The sequence below is a fragment of the Geotrypetes seraphini genome, chromosome 2, assembly GCF_902459505.1.
Source record: "Geotrypetes seraphini chromosome 2, aGeoSer1.1, whole genome shotgun sequence".
In the NCBI taxonomy this organism is placed as follows: domain Eukaryota; kingdom Metazoa; phylum Chordata; class Amphibia; order Gymnophiona; family Dermophiidae; genus Geotrypetes; species Geotrypetes seraphini.
In genome coordinates, this window is record NC_047085.1 from 209918469 (window position 1) to 209934787 (window position 16319).

Sequence of the window (16319 nt, forward strand, 5' to 3'; positions counted from 1 at the left end):
TAAGCTCAGCAAAACTACTAGCTTCATATTTGCCATTACTGTACATGCAAATGTCTCTGTTGAAATTTCGGGGTCTCACAATACATGCAATTGTGATTTTAAAATCTTTTCCTTTCACATACATGCCATAATATGTTTTTGCATGAAATAAGTGTACATGCTAGACATCATCATTTTGTTTTCAGAATTCTCAGGCTTTTTCCTGATTTTTTGATTGCTTTAAATCTTTTTTTTTATTTGAAATACATTAATTGCTATCTGATGCTCCTGTGACATGCATACGCTGCCACTCCTGTTCATTAAGGCACAAGTGAGATGTGTGTAGTACTGGGTCTTCTAGTGCTAATACAGGTTTGTTTTTCTTGTCAAAGAATTTAGCTATGAAAACAAAAGGTTGTAAATCATAGAATCTAATTGTTTTCAATAAAAAAGGCGCAGAAACAATGAATTTAACCAAGCGGCAATTTAGTGCTTCAAGCTGTAGTCGATCAGGTGATAATAATAATAATAACAGTTTATATACCGCAGGACTATGAAGTTCTATGCGGTTTACAATAATTAAAAGATGGTACAACTTGAGTGGAATAAGAGCTAGTGATTAGCAGGTATAGATTAACAGTTATTTTGGAGTAAGAATTGTACAGGTCAGCTGCCTAAATACTTCAGGAACAGATATGTTTTTAGGCGTTTTCTAAATTCCCCATAAGTAGTAGGCGTAAGCAATTGTTCTAGATCTTTACCCCATAATGCTGCCTGATGTGAGAGAAGGGGTTGATGATGTCTTTTAAGTTTACATCCTCTAACTGGAGGGGAAACAAAGTTCAAGTGTGATCTTCTCTTATGTCTGTTGGCTGAGAAAAAGAAAAGGTCAGTTATATATTTAGGGGCTAGACCGAATAGTACCTTAAAGCAAAAGCAACCAAACTTAAACTTCACACGTGCCTCCATCGGCAGCCAATGCAGCTGTCGTAAGTAAGGTGTCACATGATCGAACTTCTTCAGCCCGAAAATCAGTTTGACCGCTGCATTTTGCACCAGTTGTAATCATCGCATATTCTTTTGGGCAATTGCCAAATAGGCGATATTACAGTAATCAAGTTGACTTAAAACGAGGGAATGTACCAGAATTCTAAAAGCTAAATTAATTAGAAGCTAGTGTTTTTATCGATAACTTATAAGTAGGTTGAAAACAGTTATTGGCATCTGATTGTCAGCTGATGTCCTCCTGTGCAATAATTAATTGTTGACCTGTAGGATTCTTATATTCAATTGCTTTGTGCTCTTATCCATTTTCCTTTGCATCCATTAGATACAAGCCCAGAGAAAAACTGAAAGTAAACTTTGGCACGCCTGAGTTCCTGGCTCCAGAAGTGGTGAACTATGATTTTGTCTCCTTTCCCACAGACATGTGGAGCATAGGAGTCATCACTTATATGCTGTAAGTACGCATGCAGAGCTCCCTGACAGACAGTAAGGCGTTTCATGCTGCAAAGCCGCTTCCTTTAAAAGCCATCCTCGCTCTTTAAGGTTTGGCACTTTATTTGCTGACCAGAGCTGATTTGTTGCTGAGGTTTCCCTATTAAAAAAAAAAAACGCTGACATTTTCTTTATACCTATGGTTGGCTTAACCTGGTTCTGCCAGAGAAACTGCTGCATCACGACTGCTTTTGTGGCCAGAATAAGGGCAAAAAAAAATCTATCTCAGCATTTACCAAGTCCTAAGGAGAATACCAGTGAGCACTTACAAAGTAAAAGAGAAGCCACGTGAAACACTTTTTTGAAAGCTGACAGAAACAAAGAGAAAGCTTGACTTGTTTCAACTTGCAAATGGCAGTTGATTTTTTATTTTTTTTTTAGTTTTCCTTTTGTAAATTTTATTGCTCAGTATGCAACCTTTAAATCTAAAATAATGCAGAGAACATCTCTGAAAACAAAAAGATAACAAAAAAACAAAAAAAATTTTATATATAGGAAAATTAATTTTACTACCTTCCCTTATGTTCTTTCCATTTACGGTTTTTCGTTAATCTAGTTCATTTTGTAACTTTACCCCTTTTTTCCTCCTGTATCCAAGTTTGTCAGTACGTTTGTTCGTCTCGCCCATTTTAAATAATATGTTAATTTTATGATTTACTTTTATATTTTGGTTGTAACTCGCTTAGTAAATTAAGGATAAGCGATTTATCAAATACAAATAAACTTGAACTTGAAGGTGAAAAAGAGCAGCAGATATACGTACTTGTACTCGTACTTGTGAGGGGCAGATCCCACAAGTAATAAATATAAAAAGTAGGAGGATATTTTAGAATTGCTTTTGGGAAGCTGAAAAGCTCATTTAGAAATCTCCATATATAATGTATAAGAAATTTAAAAATAATGGAAAGTAGATAGCATGTTTTAATTGTGAGGGCGTGCTAAAACGTTTTCAGCCCAATCAGCTTCCTAAATTCTGAGTGTTATTTTGTCACTGTTGTTGAAAAGAGTGTTATCTTATATTGTTAAGTGCCAATTTGCAGAAATAAAATTCTATGTTTTGACACGGTTTCAGATCATTGATTGAACCATATCCACGTCAGTCTCTTCTTGGTTGGGCTGAAAACTTTTCAGCACCCCTCCCCTCCCCCCCATATTACTGTCTTAGACTGCTGTATTTTTCTGTAATGTTCTTTTGAATTAAGCCTGTAAATGGAGTCGTAATAGTGGACAGAGAAAGAAACAAAATACTTTAAGGGTTCCTGTGACAAAGGTGCGCTGGCGTTTATAGTGCATGCACCGGATTAGATAGTGCACGCTAGCTGAAAAACTACCGCCTGCTCAAGAGGAGGCGGTAGCGGCTAGCGCACACTATTCCGCGCGTTAAGGCCCTAACGCGCCTTCGTAAAAAGGAGCCCTAAATGTGCTACAAGCAGTAATAAATGAAGTCCTTACTGGGGCGAGGAGTTGAGTAGACCTGGCATGTAGAAACAATAACCTAAAACAGCATAATACAACCAGAACAAAATGCAAATAAAAATTATAAATATACACATAATACACAGAAGGTAGATTCTATGTAGGCAACATGAGATAGATGGAGCTCACAACATATTGTTAAAATCAAAGGTCCCACACTAATTTACTACAATTTAGGAAAATGTGCATATTAATGTGAGACATGGAACAGGGTTAATTCCATGACATAGGTGCTAACATTTATGTGCCCATTACATATGTAAATGTGTAGAATAATGGCATTTATTCAAATTTGTTTGCGTATACATGCTTAAATGCCAAAATTTCACTAAAGCGCTATTCTGCCACTACTGATCTATCTTACGTAGTGCTTATTTCCAAGGAGCGTACCAAGGGAATGGAGCATGAGTGGGACTCAAAATTACACACATAACTGACAGACGAGTAAGTTGCCTGGCTTGATGTCACATTAGGTAGGCACAAGTATACCTGCTTAATATTCTGTTAAGGAAAATTTCAGTATGCACCTCTGTTTCTTTACAGAAGAGGCCCCTAGCCTACCAGGCACCTAACTATAGGCGCTCTGTTATACAATTGCCCTGATAATGCACACCTAAACATGTAAATATTTGCCAACCATCAAAAAAAAATCACATCTGCATCAAAATATCATGTAGGGACAGTTTAAAAAAAAAAAAATCTCTTCCTCATTTGTAAATATAATTCTATAAATATTTATTTTATTTATTTTTAATATTTATATACCGTATAAACCTAGACAGTTTCCATAAAAACATGCACAATAAAAAAAAATACCAGATATCTTCTTCATGTAATACCTTTTTTGTAATTCTTTTGTAATCCGCCTTGAACCGCAAGGCATTGGCGGAATAGAAATCTCTAATGTAATGTAATGTAATGGACAATAAAAGCTGTACCAGCTGTAAATTTAATATTTAGTTGAAATATTATTATTAAGACTTAACTAAAAGGAAAGATTTATAAACTATAAAGAGTTTTATCTCATGCAAAATTGTCATTTCTTAACTATTTTTTCTGAGGCCTTCCAAGTACCTACAAATCCAAAATGTGGCCCTGCAAAGGGTTTGAGTTTGAGACCACTGCCTTAGAGGAAAGGAGAGACAGGGAAGATATGATTCAGATGCTCAGATACTTGAAAGGTATTAATATAGAACAAAATCTTTTCCGTAGAAAGGAAAATGGTAAAACCAGAGGACACAATTTGAGGTTGAGACAAGGTGGTAGACTCAAGAGCAATGTAAGGAAATTCTACTTTACGGAGAGGGTGGTGGATGCCTGGAATGCGCTCCCGAGAGAGGTGGTGGAGAGGAAAACGGTGACAGAGTTAAAAAAAAAAGCTTGGGATGAACACAGAGGATCTAGAATCAGAAAATAATAGTAAATATTGAAGAAATAAGGCCAGTACTGAGCAGACTTGCACGGTCTGTGTCTGTATATGGTGTTTGGTTGAGGATGGGCTGGGGAGGGTATCACTGGCTGGGATAGTGTAGATGGGTTGGTGTGAGCGTTGACAGAGACTTCAATAGTTGGAACCTAAGCACAGTATCGGGCAGAGCTTTGGATTCTTGTCCAGAAGTAGCTAAGAAGAAGAAAAAAAAAATATTTTTTGTAGATTGAATCAGGTTGGGTAGACTGGATGGACCATTTGGGTCTTTATCTGCCATCATCTACTATGTTACTATGTTTTGTTCATCCACTGTAATTACAACTACTACTATATATTATTTATAAAGTGCTACCAGACGCATGCAAGAGATGGTCCATGCTTGAAGAGCTTACAATCTAATTAAGACAGACATAGGACAAAGGTGACTTATACATGTTACTTAGGTAGGGGGAAAAATAAGGGACTAGAGCAGTGGTCTCAAACTCAAACCCTTTGCAGGGCTACATTTTGGATTTGTAGGTACTTGGAGGGCCTCAGAAAAAATAGTTAATGTCTTATTAAAGAAATGACAATTTTGTATGAGGTAAAACTCTTTATAGTTCATAAATCTTTCCTTTTGGCTAAGTCTTAATAATAATAATATTGTAATTTATAGCTAAAGAGACATATGATCAAGAAACTGTTTTATTTTACTTTTGTGATTATGATAAACATACCGAGGGCCTCAAAATAGTATCTGGTGGGCTGCATGTGGCCCCCGGGCTGCGAGTTTATGATCACTGGACTAGAGGTAGGGGAGTAAAGGGAATGGCAACAGTTAATTATATATTATTTTCTAGGAGAGAGATTTGATTCTATACACTTTGCACATGGATATAAGAATACAGTACCCTTAGCAAGTTTAGCTACACTACTCTTTTTCTGATGGTTGTGTGACTGGTGCTGACAGAGGTCCTCTCAATGTTGATCACAGCTATTAATTACTGCCAGTGTTATAAGACTTAAACAGCACTGCACAGATATTACTATAATGGAATGATACTGAAAGAATGCAACTATCTTTCCTCTTTGTTTTCTTTCTGAGTTGTTTATCTTTGTCCATGGCGCTCTGCAAGCTCAGGCATTGATTTCCTATGGACTTGAGTGAGCGTACGCTTTGTTTTGTGTGGCTGCAGGCTCAGCGGTCTGTCTCCCTTTCTGGGTGAAGATGACAATGAGACGCTGAACAATATTGTGGCTTGTGACTGGGATTTCGAAGATGAATCATTTCATGACGTTTCGGAAGAAGCAAAGGATTTCATTACCAAGCTTCTTATTAAGGAAAAATGGTATGTAAACTAAAATTTTAACTTTGGCGCTGTTTGGGAGGGGGAGGAGGGTGGTATCACAGGACTGGGAGCTAGGAAGTAATAGAAGAAGTGGAAGCTAATATATAAAACACAAATCACATAAAATCAGTTTCTAGAAAATAATGTGATTTTCCTAACTTAAAGAATTTTCCTTTTCTTAAATTTGTATACATTCAGCTTAATACTTTATATCTATGCAATGGGAAGTGGAAGCTGTACTATTCTTTATGAATACATCACTAATCTGGGTTTTTTCTTCCAGCTGGAGAATCAGTGCAACTGAAACCTTAAAACATCCTTGGCTATCTGACCAGAAGTTGCGCTATAGACTTGGCCATCAGGTGTGTATGCAGAGTAGGAGGGTTTTTTTCCCCCAAGTTCTGCTTTTTACAAGTAAAAACATGCATAAAATAAAAACATAGAAAAAACAAACATTTCAAATCATTCAAAAGGACAATTATTTGCAGCGTTCAACTGTATGCCTATACAGACACCATTATAATCTTGAATCATCATTCATTGAAATGCTTCCACAAAGAGAGTAGTCTTAAGCATTTTCTTAAACTTTTGAAGGTCTATAAGGGCTCTTTGCGGACCAGTTAATTTATTCTATGATGGAAATAGCAGAGGATCTTGTATTCTCATAGCGCACTTTTGAGAAGTCTGTCAACGATAACTGTATTGCGCCCTCAGATCGTAAGACTCTAAGCAGTCAGTTGATTGCCATAATAAAAAAAAAACAAAAACACCCCAACATGTAATGGTTGTCATTCTGTAACCAGTTTTCATGGACTGATTAGGATACAGTACAAGATTTATTAATAGGATTATGAAGAGTTTGTGAATGGAGGGGGAGGGAAAGGGATGGTGCACAGGTTATGAATCAGTCTTCTTGCCAGTAGGGTTAATCCAGGATTTACCAGATTAGCTTGGAAAAATAAACCAGGATGTGTCAACCAGTTTTCTTTTCCTTGGCTACACTGCTTATGAAAGGAAGTTGGGCCTTGGCCAGATTCTGTTCATGCTTCTTTTCAAGAGCTGTTATCCCGCTAGCTAACCTGCCCTCGGTTGCTTTAGTGACCCCTAAGTTCAAGCCAGATTTGGCTTCAATACATAGACTGAAGGGAACAATTGATTGCAGTGTTCCTGATGGAGCAATTTTAAGGTCTTGTACATGACTTCTGTCAAGAGTCATGCATTTATATCAGATCTACCTACAACTTTCCCCTTGTTGTTATTGTAGTTCTACTTTTCTGTGGGCCGTTCTATGGGATGTTCAATAATTTATCTACCTCAGTAGAAAAGAAAAGTTTAAAAAAAAAATCTTATTTTTCAATATAGTCCCCTGATAGCTTCATACACTTCATCCACTTTTCCTGCAATGACTTTAACCCCTTTGAAAAAGAATTCTTCTGTCTGACCTTCAAACTAGGACGTCATAGCTTCCTTGACCTCGTCATCACTTGAAAACCACTGTCCACGGAAAAAGTAGGAAATAGTTTGAGGAAGCCAGGTCAGGACAGTAGGGTGGATGGTTCATCTGCTGAAACCCACATTCTCAGATGGCAGCCTGTGATTGTCATGACATGTGCACCGGCACATTGTTGTGAAGAAGTAGCATGCCTGCTGTGAATTTTCCTCGTCTTTTCTCCTTGACTTCTGCAAAATGGTCACTGCATTGTTGTAACTCTCCCTGGTTATGGTTGTCTTGTGTTGCACGAACTCAGTTTCCTGTATTGTACAATGCTGTGATGTAAGCCCTATGGTCAGCCCCATGGAGAAAATTTATCCAAATTAGGCTTCCTGGTTTCAGAATACTTGATTGAAACTGTAGTTTTCTAGATACCTGTCAACAAGTCTTTACTAAACACTTTACTAAAGAGCACTTAAAGACTTGTTTTCAGAAAGGCTCTTCATAATCTGTGTAAGGGTAAAACTCTTGAAAATCATGGCTTTAATTTAGAAATTACGGTTGTGGAAAGAGCAGACCAATAAACAACCAGACATGTTTATATATGTAAAATACTGTCATGGGATGAGGCAGGAGATATAGAGCCCCCTTGCTAGAAAAAAGATGTGCAAAATAAATCTAATGTATTGATGGTCTCAGTCTGTCATAACTGAAATGAATGTGTAACTACATATTTAAGAATGGGAGAATGAGGACTCTCTAAGGACCCTCTGATGAAGTCTTTTCAAAAATACTAGGACTAAGAGGCATGCGATGAAGCTACTAAGTAGTAAATTTAAAACAAACCAGAGAAAATATTTCTTCATACAACATGCAGTTAAACTATGGAATTCGTTGCCAGAGAATGGGTGAAGTACCGTATTTGCCGGCGTATAAGACGACTTTTCAGTACCTTAAAATCCTCCCCAAAGTCGGGGGTCGTCTTATACGCCGGGTACTGTTTTACATGTACTTACTTTACATTACAGAGCTGCACGGGGACGCCCCTAGGGTCGCGGGGATCCCGTGGAGACGCCCCCTAGGGTCGCGGGGATCCCATGGGGACGCCTCCGAGGGTCGCGGGGCTCCTGCGGGGCTGGATGCTCAGTCTTCTGGATGTACGCGGCTCTTCTTCTCCCTACCTTCTCTGCTTGCAGCACAGAGCCGAACGGAAGTCTTCCCGACGTCAGCGCTGACGTCGGAGGGGAGGGAGGGCTTAAACAAAGCTTAAACAAAGCCCTCCCTCCCTCCGACGTCAGCGCTGACGTCGGGAAGACTTCCGTTCGGCTCTGTGCTGCAGGCATGGCAGGTAAGGAGAAGGAGAGTAGCCTCGCGGTTCGAGTGGCTACCAAGAGAGAGGGGCGGCCGCCCCGCCCCGGTTGCAGCACAGCCGGCCAGGTTCCCTTACTTTTGTGGCACTTCCCCGACCGACCGATAACAGCCCGGGTCCGACAATCCTCCCTGCCCTGTAGCCGCGAATCTAAATACCTTCTTACAGCAGCTGTAAGAAGGTAATTTAGATTCACGGTTAAGGGCAGGGAGGTTTGTCGGACCGGGGCTGTTGTCGGTCGGTCGGGGAAGTGCCACAAAAGTAAGGGAACCTGGCCGGCTGTGCTGCACCCGGGGCGGTAGAGAAGGTGTGCGGAAGAAGGGGTAGTCTTATACGGCGAGTATAACACAAAACTCTATTTTTTAACTAAAAGTTGGGGGGTCGTCTTATACGCCCAGTCGTCTTATACGCCGGCAAATACGGTAAGTTAACATAGCAGGGTTTAAAAAAAGGTTTGTATAATTTCCTAAAAGAGAAGTCCATAGGCCGTTATTGAGATAGCTTGGGGAAATCCACTGCTTATTCCTAGGATAAGCAGCATAAAATCTGTTTTGCTTGTCTTTGGGATCTAGTTAGGTATTTGGGACCTGGATTGGCTACTGTTGGAAACAGGATACTAGGTTTGATGGACCTTCAGTCTGGCCCTGTATGGCAATTCGTATGTTCTTAAGGCCAATCTTGATTCATTTTGAAAAGCCAGGAAATGTGATTAGCAAGTATAGTCTTTATGGAGGAGCATTATTATACACAGTTAACCGGCACCCATAGGGATTGATTGACGCCAGATAAATGTAGCTTCTGGCTGCTTGAGAGTTACTATTAAAAATAGGCCTAACTAATATTATCCCAGGACAAGCAGGCAGCATATTCTTAACGCATGGGTGACGTCACCGACGGAGCCCCGGCATGGACACTTTTAACTAGAAAGTTCTAGTTGGCCGCACCGCGCATGCGCGAGTGCCTTCCCGCCCGACGGAGGAGTGCGTGGTCCCCAGTTTCTTCGTTTCCGCGGAGCGAAGAAGTCGCATGTGTTTCAACGGCTGTTGAAAACTTAGTTCTGCCTTCCCGCTCGCGTACTTTTTTCATTTTTTCAGTATTTTTCCTTTCGGATCCCGTTAATCTTCTTTAAAAAAAAAAAAACTCGTCGAGTTTTCATTATTTTTTTGGGCCGGCCCCGGCGGGGCCTGTTGCCACCATACAGGCCTCCGGTTTTGATTTTGCGGAGGCCGTGTTTCCCTTCATGCCCCCTCAACCGGGCTTTAAGAAGTGCCAGCGGTGTGCACGCCCGATCTCTCTCACCGACCCGCACAATTGGTGCCTGCAGTGCCTGGGTCCAGAGCATCGGGCTGACACCTGCACCCGCTGTGCTACACTTAAAAAGCGCACATTAAAAAATAGGCAGATCCAGCAAAATATTCTGTTCGGTACCGGATCTGCCATGGAATCTGCCGCGACGTCGACGGCATCGCAAAAGTCGACACCGACTACTTCGACTCCACCGGATCCTTCTTCGGGGTCGCTGGCCCCAGGTAAGCCAGCTAAGAAGCCTTCCACTTCCCTTGAGCGCCCTCCTGCCACGGTTGCAACACCGGCAACCCCGGCACCGCACCGACCCCGCAAACGCTCCGCTCCGATATCGGTGAGTGCCTCGTCATCGGCCTCCTCATCGCCGGAGCGTAGAGCGGCACCTATGGTACCGAAGAAGAAAAAAGCGGTACCGGTGCCCCCCCTGGACGACCGCATTGCGGCCATACTCCAAACCCAGTTACAGGAGCAGCTGCAGCAACAACTCCAACAACTGTTGCCGGCGTTACTGGCACCGCACCTTCCGGTACAGGACCGGTCCGAGCCTCGCACTGTCCCATCGGTGTCGACCCCCTCGGTACCGCTCAACACTTCCATGCCGGTCCTCTCGGCTGAGCCACATCTTTTCCAGCCTGCGGTACAGACCCGCTCCGATGCCAATCCTTCTCGGTACCAGGAACGGCACCGGTCTTCCTCTCCCGGTACCACCTCGGTCCGCTCTGGCAAGTCTCTCTCCAAAACCCGCCATGCCGAGCCCTCCACACCAAGGTCCCGCTGTGCACACCCCGACATCAGGGACCCAGATTTATGGGAAGAATCCCCACACGGTACTGAGGAGGACGCTTCCTCGACGGACGAGGAACCTTCAGTGACTGATACCGTTTCAAAACCTGAACAGTCCTCGTTCACCAAATTCCTCAGGGAGATGTCAGCTGCTCTTTCCATTCCCTTACAGTCCGACTCTAAAAAGTCACAGGCCTTTCTCGATGCCCTAGACTTTGAGCAACCTCCCAAAGAATTCCTTAAGTTACCCGTACATGACATCCTACAGGAAACTTTTTATAAGAACTGGGAGAACCCCCTCACTGTCCCTGGGGCCCCTCGCAAATTGGATAGCTTGTTTCGAGTCATTCCCATCCCAGGGTTTGACAAACCTCAATTGCCCCATGAATCTCTCCTGGTGGAGTCCACCTTAAAGAAAACTCAGGGCTCCAGTGTCTATGCCTCCACCCCTCCTGGCAGAGAGGGAAAAACTATGGATAAGTTTGGCAAGCGCCTTTTCCAGAATGCAATGCTGGCCAACAGGGCAAATAATTACACCTTTCACTTCTCCTTCTACATGAAGCATCTGGTGCAACAACTCTCCTCCTTACAAAAATACATCCCTGAATGTAAGGTACCTCTTTTTCAGCAACAAATTTCCAGTCTGCTCCAACTCCGCAAATTCATGGTGCGCTCCATTTATGACTCATTTGAGCTGACCTCTCGAGCGTCTGCCATGGCTGTTGCCATGCGGCGTCTGGCCTGGCTGAGAGTTTCTGACCTCGACATTAACCACCAAGACCGCCTGGCTAACGCACCTTGTCTTGGTGATGAACTCTTCGGGGAGTCCCTGGACTCAACAACCCAGAAACTCTCGGCTCACGAGACCAGGTGGGACACCCTGGTGAAGCCTAAAAAGAAGACTCCGCCTGCTCGCCCCTACAGACAGCAGTCTTCCTACCAACGCAGGTTCTCGGCCAGACCTCTCAACCCGCCTCAGCAGCAGACTCGCCGACCTCGTCAACAGCATCAACCTCAGGCTCGCTCACAGTCTCACCAACCTGCCAAGCCTCTCCCTCCGTCAAAACCATCTCAGCCCTTTTGACTTTTTTCTCCAGGGCATAGCCAGTCTCCCACCATCATTGCCTCTTCCTCAGCCTATCGGAGGTCGCCTCCAACTCTTCCTCAGCCGTTGGGAGGTCATCACATCAGACCAATGGGTCCTCAACATCATTCGCCACGGCTACTCTCTCAACTTCCAGACTCTTCCACCAGACAATCCTCCCATAGAGTCTGCTTCTCACTCCTCCCAATCCCTCTTCCTCCTGAGGGAGGTCCAATCCCTCCTTCTTCTCAATGCCATCGAAGAGGTGCCATCAGACCAAAGGGGTCAGGGATTCTACTCCCGCTACTTCCTGGTTCCCAAGAAGACAGGAGACCTCCGTCCCATCCTCGATCTCCGGGACCTCAACAAGTGTCTGGTCAAGGAAAGATTCAGAATGCTCTCCCTTGCCACGCTTTACCCTCTTCTCTCTCAACACGACTGGCTATGTTCCCTGGACCTCAAAGAGGCCTACACTCACATCCCAATCAATCCGACTTTGCGTCGATACCTACGGTTCCAGATTCAGCACCGTCACTATCAGTACAAAGTGCTACCCTTTGGCCTCGCATCATCACCCAGGGTGTTCACCAAGTGCCTTATTGTGGTGGCGGCCTTCCTCAGGTCTCACGACCTCCAGGTGTTCCCCTACTTGGATGATTGGTTGGTGAAAGCGCCTACGTCTCCGCTTGTGCTACAAGCCACTCATCACACCATCTCGCTCCTCCATCTACTGGGATTCGAGATCAACTACCCCAAGTCGCACCTACTTCCCACACAGCGACTTCAATTCATTGGCGCAGTTCTCGACACCACTCTGATGAGGGCGTTTCTCCCCTCCGACCGACACCGGACTCTGCTCCGCCTCTGTCGTCAGGTGCTCCTTCATCAAACCATCCCAGCTCGGCAGTTGATGGTCCTCCTGGGCCACATGGCCTCCGCGGTCCATGTACTTCCTCTGGCACGACTCCACCTCAGGACACCTCAGTGGACTCTAGCCAACCAATGGTCACAGACCGCGGATCCTCTTTCTCATCCCATCTCTGTGACATCGTCTCTTCAGCAATCTCTTCAATGGTGGTTGAACTCTTCCAATCTTTCCAGGGGTCTACTCTTTCATCTACCCCCTCACTCCATGATAATAACCACAGATGCCTCCCCCTATGCATGGGGAGTTCACCTGGGAGATCTTCGCACCCAGGGGCTCTGGACCCCTCAGGAGCGTCAATATCACATCAATTTCCTGGAACTCAGGGCCATGTTCTATGCTCTCAAGGCCTTCCAGCACCTTCTCGATCCTCAGGTTCTTCTCCTGTGCACAGACAACCAAGTCGCCATGTACTACATAAACAAGCAAGGCGGCACCGGATCTCCCCTCCTCTGTCAGGAGGCCATCCGCATCTGGACCTGGGCCACATCCCGCAATCTCTTCCTCAAGGCTGTCTATATCCAGGGTGAACAGAACTCCCTGGCCGACAATCTCAGCCGCATCCTTCAACCTCACGAGTGGACTCTGGATCCTCCCACGTTCCGCTCCATCTTTGCTCGGTGGGGTACTCCTCAAGTAGATCTCTTTGCAGCTCCTCACAACCATCAGCTGCCCCAGTTCTGTTCCAGACTCTTCTCCCCTCATCATCTGGCCCCGGATGCATTCCTGCTCAACTGGACGGATTGGTTCCTCTATGCCTTTCCTCCACTGCCTCTGCTGTTACGGACATTATTCAAACTCCGCAGGGACAGAACCACCATGATTCTCATCGCCCTTCGGTGGCCTCGCCAACACTGTTTCCCCCTCCTGCTCCAGCTCAGCTCCAGGGAACCCATTCCTCTTCCTGTGTTTCCTACTCTACTTACACAGCAGCATCAGCCTCTACTGCATCCCAATCTGTCTTCGCTCCACCTGACAGCTTGGTTTCTCTCGGGCTGACCTCTCCAGACAATCTGTCTCAGCCTGTCCGTCGTATTTTGGATGCCTCCAGGAAACCGGCCACCCTCCAGTGTTACCATCAGAAGTGGACCCGGTTCTCCTCTTGGTGTCTACTACATCACCACGATCCCACCTCATTGGCGGTGGAAAGTGTTCTGGACTATTTGCTCTCTCTGTCCGACGCTGGCCTCAAGTCTACCTCAATCAGAGTCCACCTCAGTGCCATCACTGCGTTCCATGAGCCTATCCTCGGAAAACCTCTCACGGCTCATCCACTGGTTTCCCGGTTCATGAGAGGCCTCTTCAATGTCAAACCACCTCTGAAGCCTCCTCCAGTTGTCTGGGACCTGAATGTGGTTTTATCAGCCCTCATGAAACCTCCTTTTGAGCCTCTTGCCACAAATTCGCTCAAATTTCTTACGTGGAAGGTGCTTTTCCTCATTGCCATCACCTCTGCCAGGAGGGTTAGTGAGCTACATGCACTGTTTGCTGACCCACCTTTCACTGTTTTTCACCATGACAAGGTGGTTCTGCGTACCCATCCGAGATTTCTTCCCAAGGTGGTCTCGGACTTCCACCTCAACCAGTCCATTGTCTTGCCTGTCTTTTTCCCGAAGCCCCATTCTCATCCTGGGGAACAGACGTTACACACGCTGGACTGTAAGCGTGCCCTTGCATACTACCTTGACCGTACCAGGGCTCACCGCTCGTCCCCTCAGCTCTTTCTGTCCTTCGACCCTAACCGTCTAGGTTGTCCTGTTTCCAAACGGACGCTTTCCAACTGGCTTGCTGCCTGCATTGCGTTCTGTTATGCTCGGGCCGGTCTCTCACTGGAAGGTGCTGTCACGGCCCACAAGGTCAGAGCTATGGCTGCTTCTGTGGCTTTCCTCCGCTCCACGCCCATCGAGGAAATCTGCAAGGCTGCCACTTGGTCCTCAGTTCACACGTTCACTACTCACTATTGTCTGGATGCCTTCTCCAGACGGGATGGACACTTCGGCCAATCTGTGTTACAAAATTTATTTTCCTAATGGCCAACCATCCCTCCTCCCTCTCTGTTAGCTTGGAGGTCACCCATGCGTTAAGAATATGCTGCCTGCTTGTCCTGGGATAAAGCACAGTTACTTACCGTAACAGGTGTTATCCAGGGACAGCAGGCAGATATTCTTACGTCCCACCCACCTCCCCGGGTTGGCTTCTTAGCTGGCTTATCTTAACTGGGGACCACGCACTCCTCCGTCGGGCGGGAAGGCACTCGCGCATGCGCGGTGCGGCCAACTAGAACTTTCTAGTTAAAAGTGTCCGTGCCGGGGCTCCGTCGGTGATGTCACCCATGCGTTAAGAATATCTGCCTGCTGTCCCTGGATAACACCTGTTACGGTAAGTAACTGTGCTTTATACCCCATACTGTGCCATATCATAATCTGTTCCAGCCAAACTACTGGACATGTGGTAGGCAAAGCGTGGGCGTACTCAGGTGTGGCGTGCCAAGTTTACATTTAAATTTCTGCCAGAAATTGATTTTCTTTTCATTTTTATTTAAAGTATTACAGTATTTCTTTGATATTTTTTTTCTGGTTGCTTGAGTTCCGGTTATCAAAGAGTCTACTGTACCTTTCCTCTCTGAAGTTTTCTCTTGCTTGTGTGTGGACTTCCTATTCAACTGAAACTGATTTCTGTTGGGTGACTGTAGGTAGGAGGAGACCTTTCCCTATCTTCCCCCCCCCCAGATGCTTGTGGAGGGACATTTTTGAAAGGACATCCAAGTCTAAATAGGAACTCCAAGTCAGAACATCCCAAATGAACTTCCTTCTCACATGTATTTTCAAACAGGATTTAGTCTGTTTGAAAATACATGAGATGGACATCCATGCACTGGAAACGCCCAGCGTGAACACCCATTTTAGAAACTGAAACATCCAAATTTTGAACCGTGGGGGAGGAGGGATGTCAAGATACATGGATGTTTGTTTAGCAGCATTCATAGAAAGTGGTCACATAGACATCCATGCTGAGCAGTGAGGAAACCTAGTGGTTAGTGCAGTGGAGTGTTAACTAGGGGACCCAGGTTCAAATCCCACTTTAATTGTTTTGTCATTGTGAACCCTCTAGGAATAGAAGAATACCTACTGTACCTGAATGTGCACCACTTCAGCTGACTTTGGGCTTCATAGTGTCTGGTAGATTTAGATACTGAAGGGTGCACAATTAAAAAATAAGAGTTAAAGTGGGACTTGAACCTGAGTCCCATGGTTTACAAGACAGAGGCAGGAACCACTAGATAGCTGCTCATTCAGACCACCTGGACATTCATGAAACAGGTCTAAATAATGGAGTACTTCTGTTTAGACATGGGTGTTTTTCCCCTTCGGTAACCATTGTAGGATGTTGAGATTTCAGGCCCTCCCTTGTTTCACCCAAAACACACACAGAACATGCCTCCTTGCTATTTGGATGTTCAGCAGTGTTGGATGTCCCAAGTCTGCCTTTGCAAAATTGGGATTTGAACATTTCAAACACATGGACATTCCTTTTGGATTTTTGAGGCATCCATAACCTTTGAAAATGAGTGCCTTAGTATAGTCATTGCAACAGTATTCCTCACTCAAAGGCTACATTCAGATAGATCATGGCTCTTTCTGGAATTTAGTAATGTAAACCCTGAACCTAACCACTAGGTGTCATTGTTGAGCAATGCTGGGGTTTTACTATT

At 44.6% G+C, this 16319-nt stretch overlaps 1 protein-coding gene across 5 annotated transcripts in view; it reads left to right on the top strand.

The window, feature by feature from the left end:
• Window positions 1-16319, top strand: part of MYLK4 (myosin light chain kinase family member 4) — a 175864-nt gene that overhangs the window by 150465 nt on the left and 9080 nt on the right. For 4 of the 5 annotated variants that reach the window (XM_033934850.1, XM_033934852.1, XM_033934851.1 and 1 more), the window contains 3 exons: window positions 1310-1438; window positions 5557-5709; window positions 5993-6071. In XM_033934850.1, the coding sequence (XP_033790741.1) occupies window positions 1310-1438; window positions 5557-5709; window positions 5993-6071 (361 nt within the window). Of the gene's footprint in view, window positions 1-1309; window positions 1439-5556; window positions 5710-5992; window positions 6072-16319 lie in introns of those variants that run through there. The other variant, XR_004538448.1, reaches the window with a different exon arrangement.